We start from the raw sequence: 16880 nt of genomic DNA, 5'->3' as shown, positions 1-16880 counted from the left end.
ATACAACCGCTAAGTTTTAGTTAGCGAAACTAACACGATATTGAGGCGTTTAAATAAAATGTATAACGTTTTGCTGCCCTCTGCTGACCGGGAGTGTGAACGGCTTTCGAATAATGATCTGAAATAACGACATTTTACGGCAACCTTATTTTATGACTGCACAGACGTTACTTAACAGTATGCTTAACGGACAATATAATGTGTGGACTACAATATTAAACGTGTTGTTCTTGTTATGTCTTATGTTACCCGGAGATTTTCTTCGTAGGCGGAGATTTCTCAACTTGGATCACATGCGCCTGACAAGCCAATCACATAGCCGACTACTTGAAACGTTTATTGTAAATCATAAGCCAGCAAACATTAAATAATGCAAAGTATTCAGTAAGCAGTAAAGTGATTAGTTATTATAACCCTGGTGACTCAAATGCGATAAAATGTAGTGTACATGAATTCTACACGTTAGATTTTCTTGACTTCTCATTCAACACACAATCGTATTTTTTAACGATAACGGCATCTACCCTCTGACATAAAACCACATTAGAATGCATAATGTCTATTTGTAACCTTTATGAGCCAAGCATGTAGATTCAAGCCCAACTCAACCCAACTCTTCCCTGCTCAGTCAGGAAGTGGTCTAAGAGTTGGAGCTCTAGGACAGTGGCTGTGTTCCTATTCGGGTGGCTGCGTTCTTTGAAGGCTGCAATTTAAGAGCGATTGCGTCACAGCAGCGCGACTGAAGGCGGTCCCTATTCAAAGGTTGCTTAAAAAAAAGCCCCATAATGCGACCGTATTTCCGCTAGTTTTTAAGGATAGAACGTATCCTGACGGCCGTGGCTATCCCAAGATTCATTGTGCGCATCTAACGGCTTGACATTTATAAACATTCATTCAAAACTTTAGTTAAATAAAAGTATTTTATTCTAAAAAACAGTCCATTTCAGTGTTGGGCTGTTTTATTGAACATAAACGTGTCAATTTTCTAAAATAAAGAATCGTTTTTCTGGCTCCGTATTTGATTAAAAAAGTCTCTGTTTAAGGAAACGTTTCTGCTGTGTCCTGCTGCTGTCACCACGCAACATGGGCAGCAGGTGACGCAATCCTCTGCGAGTCTAGTGCGTCTCATTTCAGACTTTTGGGACTGCATGCTTTGAAGAACAAGTCCTCGTTTTTAAATCCGCAACTTTAGAAGCTTGCAGGCGCAGAATTGGGACAGAGCTGTAGTTTCCGTTACTTGTGTTCTTGGTAGGCGACCTGCCAGAGTTCTGAAAGGCTAAGCAGCAATATCGAATGTGATCATTCCGAACGCGGAGGATTGTGATATTAAACTCGGTTGCAACCAGCATCAATTATGGGGATGTTTAATTTAAAGCAGATTAATCCAGATATAAACACTGACTGGAGATTAGCGGTTACAACCACAGTTTGCGTCGCAGGTGCGTTAATAATCTTCAAGAAAAGCATCAACAATCGGAAAACTCAGAAGAAAATACTGAAGGCACGGCAGAGACGAGAAAAATCATTTCACGATGCACAACAAGCTTTGCAGCGATTTAAAAAGACGGTAACAGTTATATTTTCAGTCATACAATCTTTGAAAATGTTTGGACAAAGCCTATTCGTGTCCTAGTTTTTCTGGTCGGTCTAGTTTTCTTTCTCTGTGAATTTGAGCTGCGTCAAATGCCTTGAAACGTAAAATAATAATTTACCAAAACACTGAATTATTTCAGATCTCACTTCATGTTGGTGTAGTAAATAAAATGTATGAATATGTAATTAGAAGATTACATGTATTTAAAATAAAAAATGAGATACCATTCCAATTGACTATTTATAGGTTTGTGTTTAGGTGAAATTACAAATTTTGTGTAACTCTTTGAAATACTGACAACATTTCTTTCAAATAAAAATGATACTTTTAAATGTATGTTTGTAATTTTTCAGAACCCTGACTTTAAGAGCAGTTCCATAGTCTCTCTGTCTTTGCCTGAGCTCACTGGAAAACTCAAGGATGGAGCACTGGAGCCAGATGCCGTGCTTTACGCCTTTATGGAAAAGGTTGTTACTTCTTTACAATTGTGTCTGTATGTTTGTAGATTCTTACATTTCAATTTATGTTAAATTGACTTTCTTATCTAGCCTGATAATAGAGCAGCGTTTTAATGTGTTGGGTGTGTCAGCTCGACTGAACAATGAAACCAAAGAATGAATCACTTACGCAATACACTCTTAATGACTGCTAGAGTCCTGCATGTGTTTCAAAGAACTACACATTTACAGGATATTGCAAAGTAAACACTTACATAGAAGTAGGTTAAAACTCGTATTTAAAATATACATTTTTAAGTATATAACCTGGAAAAAACATTGTTGGAAAGCAAATAAAATAGTCAAGATTCTGTGTCTAGTGTTTGTTTAACACTGGATGTTAACATAATTTGTATGTAAAGTCTGATTGCATGCATAGAAGCACACAAAATATTCTGAATATTCATATTTTTTCGTACCAACTCTAATCCATGCTGTCATTAAATAAATGGGGTGAATGTATTTTTTTAACTCAACATTTCCGTCATACTGGTACACTGATAATATAATTTCTAATGAAAAAGTTGTGTCTGGCTTTAAGTATATCTATCCATAATGCTTCTGTCATTGTTGCAGTCTATAGATCAGACCTAACACAGCATTTTTAACAGAATTTGTTGATCTGTTTGACAACATTTGGTTTAAAATTGAAAAGAGTTTCACCTCTAGAGGATTTTAACATTCATGTTGAACAGAAAGCCCGTGTTATGGTCAATGACTTTGTCGGATCGTCATAATTTGACACTGTTTGTTCATTTTACATCCGTAACCAAGACGTTTTTTCCCGTATTGATTGCTGTAATGCCCTTCTTATTGGAGTTTCCAAATTAACAAACTTCAACATTTGCCAAATTCAACTGCAAGAATTCTATCAAGCGCTAGGAGTGATTCTCATATAACTCCTGTTTTTTTACTTCGTTGCATTGGCTCTCAGTAAAATTCCGCATTGATAACATATAAGGCACTGCATGGTCTGGCTCCTCAGTATTTGGCCGAGGTTTTTAAACCTTATACACCTCGAACCTTGCATTCTTCCCAGATGGCTCTTCTAGTTTTTGCTAAAACACAGTTGCGTTCTAGGGGTGATAGAGCGTTTTCATCTTATGCCCCCAAATGTCGAATTCGCTCCCGGTTGGGGGGCACACAATCAGCATCATTAATACAAAAAAGTCAAAACTACCACATCTGTGCAAGGGCACCCTCGTGCAGGATGCTTTTTCCAAGTGAACAAGAATAACACAAATTAAACAATATTACAATAAAAACAACAGGATGGCAATTCTAACCTGTGCTGTGATATAATGCTCCTTCGCACAATGGCTTGCTAAAAGTAAAAGAAACACACATAGGCTACCTTTTAAAAAAGCTGAAGGCGTCGAGTGCGAGCATTAAACCTCCTTAAAACTGTCCTTCCATTCGGTTGTAAATTTTCCTTTTCAAAGCTGAACCAACTGAGCCTTCCGTTTGTGAAGCATCAAGCGTCTGTAACTTTGCTAATTTCTAGCGGCTTCCCTCCACACATATAGAAACATTATTACGCTGCGTAATGACACATCATCACAACAACCGGACAAGATTAATCTTTTTTTACAAAGTAAACACATACACTACCATTTTCATTTCACTTTGTTTAAAATTCTTTAAACTTTTTATTAATTATTTTCAGGATGTATTGTATACAGCATTCATTTAAAACTGTGTAATTTGGGGGGGGGCATGGCACGCGAGTGTCCCCCCTTGGGGCCGGCCCTGGCTAATGCTGTGATGTCATTATTCACTGCTGTGATGAAAAAAAATCATTTTTGTTTAACCTTTCTGATGCTGGAATGAAACCAACATGCTGATGTGTGTTGTGCTCCAAAGGCTCTTCAGGTGAATGACAAATTGAATTGCAACGCAGAGATGCTGATGGGTGCCGTGGAGCAGCTTAAAAGTATTGACACTCATAAGAAGGGGCTTCTGTATGGCGTTCCAATCAGCATCAAGGAAAATCTAGGATATAAGGTAATTCCAAAAGAACTGTGTACAGGTGTGATCAGTCTTCATGTTTGCAGTGTGTGTAACTGGTTGTGCGTGCAGGGTCATGACTCTACATGTGGAGTTCTGTGTAAGTTGGATCAGCCTGCTGTGATTGACAGTGTGGTTGTTGCTGTGCTGAAGAGACAGGGCGCCATTCCTTTCGTCAAGACAAATGTGCCGCAGGGTCTTCTGAGGTGAGTAAACCGATAAATACTGTAAATAAAATATGAAGGTATAAAATGTCTGTAATTGTCCTTGTAGTAATGTTTCAACAAAAAAATCATAGTGGTGTTTTAATATTCTTTCTTTTCATTTTCTCTAAGCAAAATATATTTTTTTTACTTTAGATTCTTGTCTGAAATATAACCTGAATGCCCCTGGTATTAAAAACAGAGAGAAACTTTTAAGTGTGGTTAGATAAGACCTGTGTTTTCACATATCCGCTGTTTCAAGAAGCACAAAGGTCATCCAGTAAGTTAATGACAAACTGTGAGTTATGACCCGGTTAAAATGCAACGAGTGATGTTAATGCAAACATTATGTTAGAGCTGCAGGATTTGATACAGTAAGCATGATTTTAAGATAAAACTCCTCATCCAGTGCTGGCAAACTAGTGTAAAGTGTGATTTTATCACCGGTCATAAAACACATGATGATTGACATCAAACACTTGCGCTCTGCAGTCATTCAAATTTTTATGAGAGTTGAAAGTTTCTCCTTCAGTCTTACAGAATTTGATAATTCTAATTGAGTAATATATTTAAGATTTCTTTCCAAAGCTGAGCTTCAGTTTACAAGCCAAGCACAACTACTCAACATGCATTTAAAGAAGAATAGGCCCTTTTCACAGTGACGTCACGTAACTTTCGCAAAGCAGTGTATCATAAATTCTGTCTTCCAACAAACAAGAAGGAGCAGAAAAACTCTGTTTCTAGCAGCTGGGCAAGTGACTTGTTAAACTCCATTCTGATGCGGTAGCGGAAGTAAGGATACACTGCTCCGCTGCAGAATGGAAGATGCGTGACTTCATGTGAAAAGGGCCTATTCCAAACAATTTCATCATGTTAGCTTTTGGGTTGAAAGTGCACATATTAAAAGCACATAACCATAAATTAGGTTAAGGGTTAGCTATACCGTGGAGGTATATTTTAACATAGGTTGAACTTTGCCTCCTTTGATTCCTTTGTACCATGCAGTTTCTTTAACATTCTCAGACTATGCTAAAATAACACGCATAATCAGATTTTGGCACAATTATGGACATTGAGTAAAGCTTCAACATGCAAAAACTTTAATATTTAACTCCTGTTGTTATTTTGGCGATAATTGTAATATCCATGACACTTTTTTTAAAAGTACATTCTTAATTCAGTTTTGAATGTTGTATGTAGTTATGCGGATCAACCCATGTTGACTTTATTACATGATACTAGCATGTCACACATAGATTACTTATTCTCAGGTTACTCTTACTTGTACATGGAACATCACTACTGGCACCTCTTTTCTGTGTGTTAAATTAATTATTATTTAGTGCACATAGCAATGGACCTTAAAATGCCTTAAAATGAGTCATATGACACGGCTAAAACGAATGTTATCGTTTGAATTTTGATGTATTGCAATGTGTATACACGATTTAAGGTTCATACCGCTTACAAAAGCAAGCTATATCACGCCATAGCGTGCAGTACAATGCAGTGGAAAGCGCCATTAGGTCCCTCATTAGTTCTGTATATTTAAACCCCAGTTGTCCTTTATCAGTTGTTGTGCCTGTTATGTTTCATGTTACTTCATTGTATGTCTCGTGTATTTTGGATCTTACGTTACTCTTATTCACTTTGTGGAGTGACTTTTTTACTACATTTGGATTATCTCCCTCTTTTCCTGCCTGCTGAAAAAAACAGCAAATAAAAAAGTTAATATACACTTTTAACCAATGCAAGAATAACATAAACATGTACGTGTATTTAGGAAAAGCTCCAAAATGATTTATGTATATCTATGCCCTAAATTTTTCACACAATTTTCATGTGCCTTCATGTCAGTTTTCACATTGTTGTTGGTCATTCCTGAGGTTTCATTTTGTTGAATTTCAACAGACACTGGACTGGAAGGGTCTCTTTTTTTGTTATTTGGGCTATATTTATTAAATGTTTGTTTAACTTTTTTTTCTTTACAGCTGCTTTGATAAGATGCGAATTGTAAACTGCACTATAAAAACAAACTTGAATTGAAATAAAATGGTTACCTTCCCAAACTGCCTGTTTCAATCCACTTTATAGCTATGACTGCAGTAACCCCATTTATGGACAAACTAAGAACCCCTGCAACGTTCAGAAGACCTGTGGAGGTTCTTCCGGAGGAGAAGGGGCTCTGATTGGTGGAGGCGGGTCCATCCTGGGTCTGGGGACTGACATTGCAGGGAGCATTCGGATCCCGGCATCCTTTTGTGGGATTTGTGGACTTAAGCCCACATCAAACAGGATAAGGTTATTTTCTTTAATCATTGTTAGATAAACAGTATATAAAAAAATGTTTTAGATTCTTAATTTATATATAAATTTTCCTGCTTTTATTTCCTGGCTATTTCCTTAAAATCTATGCAGTTTGCGTGGAGCCAGTTCTTGTGCCAGAGGTCAGAAGTCAGGTACAGGACTTTACCCAGTCATCATAAACCTCATGAATTAGCGTCAATGTGTTATTGCATCACGGTTTTGTGTTGATGTGTAGTGTTGTCGTCGGTCGGCCCATTGGCGAGGGATGTTGAGAGCTTGGCACTCTTCATGCAGGCGCTGCTCTGTGAGGACATGTTCACCTTGGACCCCACTGTCCCTCCGATACCTTTCAACCACAAGGTCCCGTACAACATTTAGCACATCACAAGCCAGTCTTGTAGATCTGTGTCTGTAATCTGTAATGTGAATGTGATTTCTTTCCGCTAATTAAACAGGTGTATGAGAGCTCAGAGCCCCTGAGGATTGGTTATTTTGAAACAGACGATTACTTTCAGCCGTCTCCAAGTATGGTCAGGGCCTTCAGGGAAACCAAGGAACTCCTTGAGAAAGCAGGGCACACGGTACACACAGCTAAACATGTTTAATTCTCTGATGCATTATTAAAGATGCAGTCTATAACCAAAGACTAAAATAAAGATGGACGACCTACCTACATATCCTTCCGTAGTAAAGAATTTAAGGCAAGATGTCCCAGAAATGATTACTGACAGTGATTCATTTTTACAGTTTAATAATAAAGTCTTCATCAGTCATGATCATTTGCACTCTTTCAATCTTCAAATATAACCCGCCGCAAACATATTATCGCCATTACAATGACCTAACCTTTACTGTTCCTCTAATATTTTATTTATATTCTGTAAGTGGTGGACATCAGAGGGGTAATAAAAATTGCAACACATTGAACAGTACATTCATGCATTTTAAAGGGATAGTTCACCCAAAAAAATGTCCAATGTCCAAACTATCCAATTCTTTTTTTATCGAACACAAAACAAGACATTTTAAAGAATGTGGGAAACCAAACAGTTCTGAGGCACCATTGACATTTATTTACATTAATGCATTTGACGGATGCTTTTATCTAAATGCATTGACTACCATAATTGCGACTATGGTTTTCAGTAGTGCCGCAGAACTGTTTTGTTACAAACATCCTTCATTTCAAACATGTTGTGATGTGTCCTCATCCCTTCAGCTGGTCCCGTTCAAATTTCCACGGATCTTCAACGCCATGTATGATATGATTGTGAAAGGAATTCTAGCTGACGAAGGTGCGACCCTCCTGAAACACTTGTGAGTCTTTTATTATCTCCTCAAACATCTTGTGTTTGTGATTTCAATAGATGTGAAATGTGTTATGGGGCAATGCGGAGTAAAAGAGTGACAGAATACCAGTTAAGTTAGGGACATCCAGCCTTGTTATCGTGAAGCTGAATGTTTCAACTGACCAATCAGAATCAAGAATTCTAGAGATCTGTGTATTTTATAGGCCGCTTCATCGGACGCGTGCGCCGAGACTGCAGTTAAGTTCTGGTCTGTGTTTGGCTAGTGTCTAATAATATAACTTATATTTAATTTAATTTATGTTAATATTAATTTGTATTATTATTTTATTGTAATTTACCTTATAACACAGGGTTGCAAAATTGTCAATTCTGCCACATGTATAGTACATATACATAGGGCACACTTTTCTTGAAACACTTCTCTTTTTCACTTTTGAAATCGTCATCTGATTGGTTGAACTTCACAGAATTACTGTACCGAATTAGACTTACTTTAGGCGTTCTTTAATGGTCCGCCTGGAAACAACACGAAGCCGTCTGATCAAAGAAGTAAACTGCCGTGTTTACAACTGTCGCTATAAGATAGACTAAACGCTTAAATTCTCAAAAGTATGCGAGGTTCACAGCATAGACCTAGAATCATTTTGTTGCTGTTAACTTTTGACACGTTCATGAATGTACACCGGTCTGTTACTGCGTGGACATATCTACACCTCTATACATGGTGCGGCACAAAATGAAACGTGATTAGTTGCTTTTCCGGTCAGTCATATGGCCTCTTGAGCGGGCCCTGGCCAAAGAAAGTGGTTATAAGTTCCAGACCTTCAATATTGACTACCAATACTGACCTTTCTAACCAAAAATCGACATTGAATCAATGTAAGTTTGCCATCTAGGTTGTTTGTGAATGTGCACCGGATCACTAGTTAAGAGCAGTCGTAAGGCAGCTGCACGCATGCGCAGTAACATTTGTTTTAGGGCTGTCAACGTTAATGCGTTAACGCATGCGATGCGTTTTTCAGATTAACTCGTTCAAAATATTTAACGCCATTAACGCAACACCCGTTTTTTCTGTCATCCTCAAACACATTGCCTGCCGTAGCTGTCTCCATTGTGTAAAAGCTGAACCGATGTTAGAGTTTATCCTCTTTCATGATCCAGACGTTTTTTCGTCACTGGTTTTACAAAAACTGACCTTAGTTTTGTAGAATTACTTGTTGTCGGTTCCGCAGGAAACCGCCATTCTGCCTACATTGACACAGCAGAAGTGACGCACTGATGATGTATAATATCTGCGTGAACAGGGTGCGCAGTGGTAATTGCAATGCAAAATACGTAGGCTGAAAATGTTCACAGCGTTCAGCCAGAACGTTTTGATTGAGGTAACAATTTTTGGTCATATGCCTTTCTCAGACGTTTATTTAACCAAAATACTTCTTGATTGCTATTAGGATGTAAAGAAATTTGCAAACAGCATGACATAAAAAAATCTGGAGAGGATCATCTATCCTGCCTTTAACTTCTCTTTCATGCTTGAATGAACAAAAACACAGTTTATGCCAGAATGTATTTTTTTTCTAGTATTTTCGCAAGCACAGGCTTTCCCGAGCTAAATAAACTTTTTAATGAATGCAAAGGGTAGTGAATATAAACATGTAAAAAAAATATCACTATACATGTGCGATTAATCGCACGGAAAGGTGCGATTAATCACAATAATAAAAAAGAATCTATTGACAGCCCTAGTTTGTTTATGTTGTCACTTCGAAACCCTCTATACTGATTGAGGTTTCTTTATGAAGACTCATGATGTGTGTTTGTGATTTCAGGGAAGGAGGGCATATTGACCCAACACTTCGAGCTCAGATAAAACCATACAGGCTCCCAAAGTTTGTCAAGAAGTTTCTTTCCGTTATTCTCAAGCCTATTGTGAGTTTTAATCATTTCATTCCTGTCATTTCATTTTAGCTGTCTATTTGTATAAATATTTAGTCTTATCTGTTTAATCTGTCATTTTGTTTGTTTTTTCCAGTTTCCACGGATGTCTGCAGTCTTGAATTCAATCTGTGGAGTGAGGTGAGTTACAGGGGAGCTGAAGTCATTACAAAAAAATGATTGTTCCGTGAATCCTTAATGCTTTAGACAAATTCTGACCAACCCATATCATGCCAGATTGGCAGGGTGACTTGTTTGTATGAGTTTGTACAATGTATTTTGTGTGTGTTAGTACAATCTGCTTTTTCCCCATTGGTGCTTCGCTGTAGGTCTTGGGGTGGGGCTTCATTCTTGCTTTTTTACAATAATTCTTGTTTCATTACTGTGTAATTCACAATATACAACATTTTATGAATCCACCATCCCATCAAATTAAGTAAATCTTCAAATCTTCATACAGATTTGCCTACCTAAAGCGTTTTTCTTTCTTTTCAAAGGTCAATATCAGAATTATGGGAACAACATGCAAACATTGAGGTAGTCTAGTTTCATGTTATTGTCTTGTTATGAGTTACTGGTATTAGAAACTTTTCCTCTGATGACGTATCTTTACTCAGTCAACAGCTGTTGCTAAATTTCCATTTGTTTTATAGACACCTGGCCCAAAGTTAACTTGTGGTCTGTGTTTGGAGTCTATTACCTTAAGATTTACATTTACTCATTTAGCAGACGCTTTTATCCAAAGCGACTACCAGAGAGTTCAGGGAGCAATAAGCGATAGGTCATACAGGAGCCATAATACAATAGGTGCTAATACAAAGTTACTAGTTTAAACAAAAGCCAGACCACTACCTGTTAAGAGAATGAGAGAAGGTTAGTTTAAAACAACAATGTTTTGACTCATTTGTCTGTCAATTATTCACAGAAGAGATGGGTTTTAAGTAGTTTTTTTAATGTTGCGGGAGATCTGGTTGACCGGACTGTGTTAGGAAGAATGTTCCACCAGGAAGGAGTTGTGAAGGAGAATGAGAGGGAAGGCGATTTTATGAAAAGGCAATACAAGATGCCGCTCGTTTCCAAAACGCAATGTTCTATATAGGGTGTAGGAATTTAGGAAGGTGTGCGTCTTGAGATCGAGTGTCTTGCAGGTGCGATCCAAGCTTTTAGATTTAACTCTGTTTAACAGGTTTATCCACAAACCTGAAAGGTGTTGTTCAAATACGTTCATCTCAAATTTACACAAGAAGCGCTGCGTCAGACCAGAAATCCAGGCTTTGTGTACTGTGTGTGTATAAATTACCAAATGAGCTACAGAAACATTTCTGTTAAAAATACATTCTTTGTAATTTGCAGGATTACATTCATGAGGTGGTAGCAGATTGGAGAAGACTAAATCTGGATGTTCTGCTGTGCCCTATGCTTGGACCAGCCTACAATTTCTTCTTCTGTGGAAAACTCACCAGTTCTGTTTTACCTTCATTTTATAGGCCATCCACATGGAGACATGAATAGCTGTATACATAAAAATGTTGTGTCGTATTGCCGTTTTGTCCAAACGGATCTGCATTTTGGGAGCCTGAAACCGTTTTTTTTAAACCGTGATAAATCTATAAACGCCAGGCTTGCGTTTTCGTGTGTGCAGCAGATCCAATTATTTTTTTATTTTTAATGATGTCATCACCGCAGCACGTAAAGTTTATGCGCATGCTCCAAATCTTCTACGTTTTGAGTGTATCTCTGTGACAGAATTACAGCACCACATACTGATTTAAAGTGTATACTACATCGTTTTGAGTCGGCCGTGAAAAGGAAATAAAGATCGGACGAAAGCTCTGGCTTCATGTGGATGTTGCCTTAAACTACTGTTAGTTTACCACACAGACTCCTCCTATCCAGGTGTGATTTTAGGTTAATGAGACAATATTATCTTATCTTGCTCAAACAGATTTACTCAGACAGAGACAATGAATAAGAGGAATGACTTCAGTAAAGGACTGACGGCCTTCATGTGGGCCACATTTGGCTGATAGGGCAAAAGGCAGAATTCTCCAAGAATTTTACCACATTTACACCACACCATATTTTTTTATTTAAAATATTCAATAAACAAAATCAAACTAAATGTAACACAAGTTCCGATTCTCAAAATAGATTTTTTTGTTAAATATTACTTAAAAGCCACTTTAACCCTCTAGCAAGACAACCACTCAACTACACAAATGCGTTTTAGCTTTTGTCATGTTACATGTACTCGAATATCTAGAGGGTTTTCTGTATTCATTTGTAATCAGTTTTTTAATAATATGTAACATTCAAGGAGTCTATATCTTGCATTTTTTAATTCACTAGTTACATCAGTTACATGATTTTTCTAATATTTCCTAATAATAATATTTCAACGTTAAACCATTATCGCTGAAGAAACTCCACTTTTTTACGAATGCGATAGCTTTCTCAATGAAACAATTTACAAAACCTTAATAGCTTGCAGTACGGACACAAAATGCTACATTTTGCACATTGCTATCTGTGTCAACTTAACAACATTAGCCCCTAATAACTGCCATTTGGCAGAAAACCGATGAGCTATTTCTCAAAATATCTTCTGTTGCGTTATGCAGAATAAAGTCTTGTATACAATTTGTAAATGACATGAGGATGAAATATGATGATAGAATTTATTGATTGGGAAATACTGTAATGCAAAGTTTCAAGAGTTTGAAAGAGTTTCAGCGTTTCGCATTCTGTCCAGCCTTGTGCAGTATTGGGTTCATGAAATCATTTGTTGATGTTTTGAAGTTAAAAATCTCTCTAATGAACCTCTCTGTTTCTACTCCTCTGCTGAAGGTGTTCTGAGTAATACCGGCCTTTTCAACCTGCTAAATTTCCCAGCGGGGGCTGTGACAGTCTCTACAGTGACAGAAGAGGACGAAGCGCAGCTTAAACAGTACAAGGGTTGCTTCGGTGATATGTGGGACAAACTCTTTGTAAAGGCAAGTTTTCACAGAGATTGGATAACCATTGGTGTTGAGTAAAATCTATGTATTTTAATGATGTGCATTGTGCTGTAATAATTCAACATGCTGAAAGAAACATTACACTCATTGTTGTGTCTGGAGGTATCCACCAGGAGGCAGCGTATTCATAATTACAAAATGGGACCAGGAAGGCTGACATATTTAAGGCCTACACAAGTACATTTTTGTACTTGTGTATAAGTATCATGATATTATGTTTATTGTGTCCACTGGTTCTATATTAGTCTTAATTATTTTGGATTTAATTTGAACTCATTGTTTACCCTTGAGATTTAGTCAAAACATGCAAACTCACATGAGTGAGTAATAGAAACATGTAACTATTCGATGTGAAACAATGAACAGTTTAATATAGTAAATGATATAGTAGTCTATCCTTTTAATTTGGACATAGCATAGGTTTTGACTATACTTGTGGTGGATAGTGTTTTGAGAATATTCCTAAACATAGTAAAACTATAATAGTACTATTATAATACTATAAAACTTGCTAGTTAAAACGTTTGTTTGCTAGTTTTGTTTAGCTTGGAGTGGTTTTTGGTGATAGGGATTATTATAGTCTGATTTAAAATAAATCATCTATGAGATGTTCTCATTGATGTGTGTGTTTCAGGCAGTGGAAGGTGGTGTGGGTCTTCCCGTGGCAGTGCAGTGCGTGTCTTTGCCGTGGCAGGATGAAGTGTGTCTACGTTTCATGAGAGAAGTAGAGCAGCTCACGGCCAATAACAAACACGCCAGACGACATTAGAGACTGAACATCAGTACATTGTCTACTTCAGTGGTTATCAAACTTTTTATTGTTAGGCCCGCTTTGTGTAGAGTGCATTGCTTTGCACCACACCCTCCCCCTAATATACAATGCTGGAACATCAACTATTTTGGTTGGTGGTTATAAAAATGGCATACAATTGCAACAAAAACCAACTTAGGCCCCTAGTTTGAGAACCATTGGTCGACCTGATTTAAACACCATTATCTCTGTTTAATAATGAAGGATTTGGGATGATCTGATCACTGTGATTTGACCACCATGAAATGTAAAAAACGTACAATTAACATGCAATAACTTTTGGATCTAATGCTGTATGTATTAATGTCAGTCATGTGTTTTATAGAAAAAAATATGCAAACATTTCTTTAACAGATTACAAAACTAAAATTGTTTTTAATACAAAGATGATGATGTTTAATACAAATGGGTGATTGTGTGCTGAATAATCAAGTAAAAGCAGCCAATCAGAGCCCAGCACAGACCTCAAGAAGCTTCTTAATAAAATGAATAAAAAAAACATTTTTGTACATTCTAGGTAAAGAATGCTAAAATAACTATTCTTCTAATGTTTTTATAATTATATAATTAGAATAATTATAAAATGTGAAAATATTAATAAGTGATTCATTCAGCCAAACTTGTGAATGGCAGTGTAATTGTTTGCATACATTGATGTACACCACTGTTTACAATCTGAAATAAATTGAATCTATCACAGCTTAGTTGGAAAACCATTTTCCTGTTTTGAGTGTCGCTGGACCTAAGCAGTCCTCATCAGATGAGTTTATTTTCTGTACCTGAAATAATGACTTCAGAAAGCTGTAGCTGGAGTTAATGACACATGACGCCATCAGCAGCAGCCAAATGTAAATATTAGTTTGGGATTTATGTATGTTCATTTACATTAGTCATCTAGGATGGAGGCCCATTAGGGACATTTAGATTTTGTCTCATTTCATTATTCTCATTCTTGTTCCATTGTTGAAATGATCCGGAACTCTAATCCAAGCCTGATTGTGGAAATGTAATCAAAAAATACATCACTTGTATTGTGGAGACAATAACTGACGTGGGGAAGGTGAAAAATTGGGAAAACACTCTCTTAAAGGACCCATTTTCCCTAAAAATGTATTAAACGTTCCAAATAAGATTTTTTTTTATGTTGAAGGTGAACATTGCCTTTGGGGCAATACCCCAATTAATACAATTTTTTATGTTTTGCCTTATGTATTTACATGTTGCTTATACTCAAATCACATTGGTTGGGGGGTGGGACGAAAACCACAAGGCACTTCCTAAATACACCTCAATACAATGCTGAAGTTCATATTTTTGTTCTCCGAGTATCCAAGTCTGTACCAGAAGATATTCCCATTGTACCTCAATATTTATATTTGTTGATTAAACAAACAAACTATCTGAAAAAGCATATACTTACTCATTACTTTAGCAGATATTCTGTATCGTAGCAACCAAATCATCTTTCAGAAGAGCATTTCAACCGCTTAATAATGCTTTGGTGGGCACAAGACCTTATACTGAAGGACCTGAGTTATATCTAAGGATCAGAATATGCCAAGAGGTCAGAATATGCGCAACCAACCATATCAACTATGAGTTTTGCAAGGGCACGAGTCACGCTTCAGTAAATGTAAAAATGTTGTCTTCAGACATGCAGTTACACGCAATACAGACATCAGTGACATCTTCTATGCAAAACTCTGTCTGGGGAGGCTTGTACAGCCGGATTATGGAATGACGATTATTTTGAAGATTTCTGCGAATCAACAGTCCAGTGATTCAGGTTTTGACGGCTTTCAACTTTTTACCCCACAATCGTGAAGCGTAAGGCCCCTGGACAAGATTCTTCTTTCTCCTGAACCATTTCCACCCTTTATTCTTTTCTCTTTTGGCTGTAGACCCCCTACGTCACCACCCCACCACGCATCTGCAACGTTTGAGTTTTCCTTTCTTTCCCGCCGCGGTGAGCTCGCCCCGAGGCCCTTATAGCCAAATTGGTTTACATTGGGTAGATAAATGCTGTGCAAATGCGCTTAAACACATACAGTAAAATTGCAGACAGCGCGTATCGGGATTACCCGCCAAATCGAAGGCGGAAAAGAGAGCCGCTCTTTGCGAGTCTGTCTCATCCACTTTCAGGAAGAGCAGAGGAGGATTTAGCATATCCTCGACTGTCAGTAAATCCTGGAATTATACAACTCCACGGCAACAAAAGTCCAGAGGTATTGTGGAAGTATTGTTTCGCAGGGGCTGGCAGAGTGAGTTGTCGGGTGGGTCAGATTGAAGGTTAAGAAGACCGTGTGCTACTTTGCAGAGTTTTCACGTGCGAATCGTGTTGAGTGGAATTATGGGAAATCGGGTTGAAACCTCTGACGTGCATGAGGAGTTTTTGCCGAGCTTGTTTTTCGGTTGTCTTAGCTCGAAGAGAGAACCCCTATAGAGAATGTTCTGCAGAAGTTGTTGCATTTGGACATTCTAATTTGTGTACTAATATATTGATTAAAAACTAAAATGAATGAACAACCCGATATCAAAGATAATTGATTTAATGTTGAACACTTTAAATATCATTGTTATTTCATGACAAGTCTTTCATGAGTAATCATAAGTGCTCTGATATTTCTTGACTTCTTCACTTTATGCACATCCAGCAAGGTTAGAACAAATATCACACCATATCATTCAAACAGGTCTTCTTTTCACACTCCTTTATGGTTTCTCTAAAGGCCTTAGCCGTGTCGCAAAGGAGTGCTGTCAATGGAACCTGAGCCCATTGATGAACTGACAGCCACAGCCAGAATATGATCCTAATCCTCTTGCCGGCATTCTTTAACCACTGCCATATATTCAAGCATCTGTCAAATTGGAAAATCCCTATAACGGTGTTCAATCCTGATAAACATCAAAGAGCTCCATAGGACCTCAAGAGCTTAACAACACACACACAAACTGTGCTGCTCATGTTTTCACTCTTATCTGCACAAACAAAGTGTTAAGTAGATCCGTCACAGGCAGCAGAAATGTGAGATCTCGTGTTAGTCATTAACATTCATTTTATTATAAATAATTAATTACATTTAGATCATAAGAAGTCCCAAATAAGGGGACCCACCCTGTATGTAGATAAAAATACCTCATTCAAATGAAATAAAAACACAATGCCTTATTATGAAAGGTCTTTATACACCTCTGAATA

The 16880-nt window shown here is 37.4% G+C and overlaps 1 protein-coding gene across 3 annotated transcripts; it reads left to right on the top strand.

Moving 5' to 3' along the window:
- Nucleotides 1–753: 753 nt before the first annotated feature.
- On the top strand, nt 754–14397 carry LOC130425061 (vitamin D3 hydroxylase-associated protein). 3 transcript variants are annotated; one of them, XM_056751108.1, is made up of 15 exons: nt 762–1567; nt 1948–2061; nt 3955–4095; nt 4171–4304; nt 6396–6602; nt 6720–6760; nt 6844–6968; nt 7064–7189; nt 7828–7925; nt 9748–9847; nt 9951–9994; nt 10351–10390; nt 11207–11315; nt 12701–12850; nt 13509–14397. In XM_056751108.1, exons 1-15 carry the CDS (start codon nt 1355–1357, stop codon nt 13637–13639), a joined length of 1773 nt encoding a protein of 590 aa, XP_056607086.1. In that variant the 5' UTR covers nt 762–1354; the 3' UTR covers nt 13640–14397. The 3 variants fall into 3 exon arrangements, 2 of the variants coding, with proteins under 2 accessions (XP_056607087.1, XP_056607086.1); XR_008907026.1 differs by lacking the exons at nt 10351–10390; nt 13509–14397 and having other exon boundaries at nt 754–1567; nt 12701–12839; XM_056751109.1 differs by lacking the exons at nt 10351–10390; nt 12701–12850; nt 13509–14397 and having other exon boundaries at nt 754–1567; nt 11207–11371.
- The last annotated feature ends 2483 nt before the right edge of the window (nt 14398–16880 follow it).

Source organism: Triplophysa dalaica, chromosome 6 (assembly GCF_015846415.1).
Source record: "Triplophysa dalaica isolate WHDGS20190420 chromosome 6, ASM1584641v1, whole genome shotgun sequence".
Taxonomy (NCBI): Eukaryota; Metazoa; Chordata; class Actinopteri; order Cypriniformes; family Nemacheilidae; genus Triplophysa; species Triplophysa dalaica.
Note: the sequence above shows the minus strand (reverse complement) of the source record. Positions and strands in the feature narration are given on the sequence as shown.

Coding starts and splice junctions, on each gene's coding strand:
- LOC130425061 (XM_056751108.1), top strand. CDS start 1,355: ATGGGGATGTTTAATTTAAAGCAGATTAATCCAGATATAAACACTGAC. Junction 9,995..10,350: donor AATTCAATCTGTGGAGTGAG/GTGAGTTACAGG, acceptor TTCTTTTCAAAG/GTCAATATCAGAATTATGGG. Junction 11,316..12,700: donor CTTCTGTGGAAAACTCACCA/GTTCTGTTTTAC, acceptor CCTCTGCTGAAG/GTGTTCTGAGTAATACCGGC.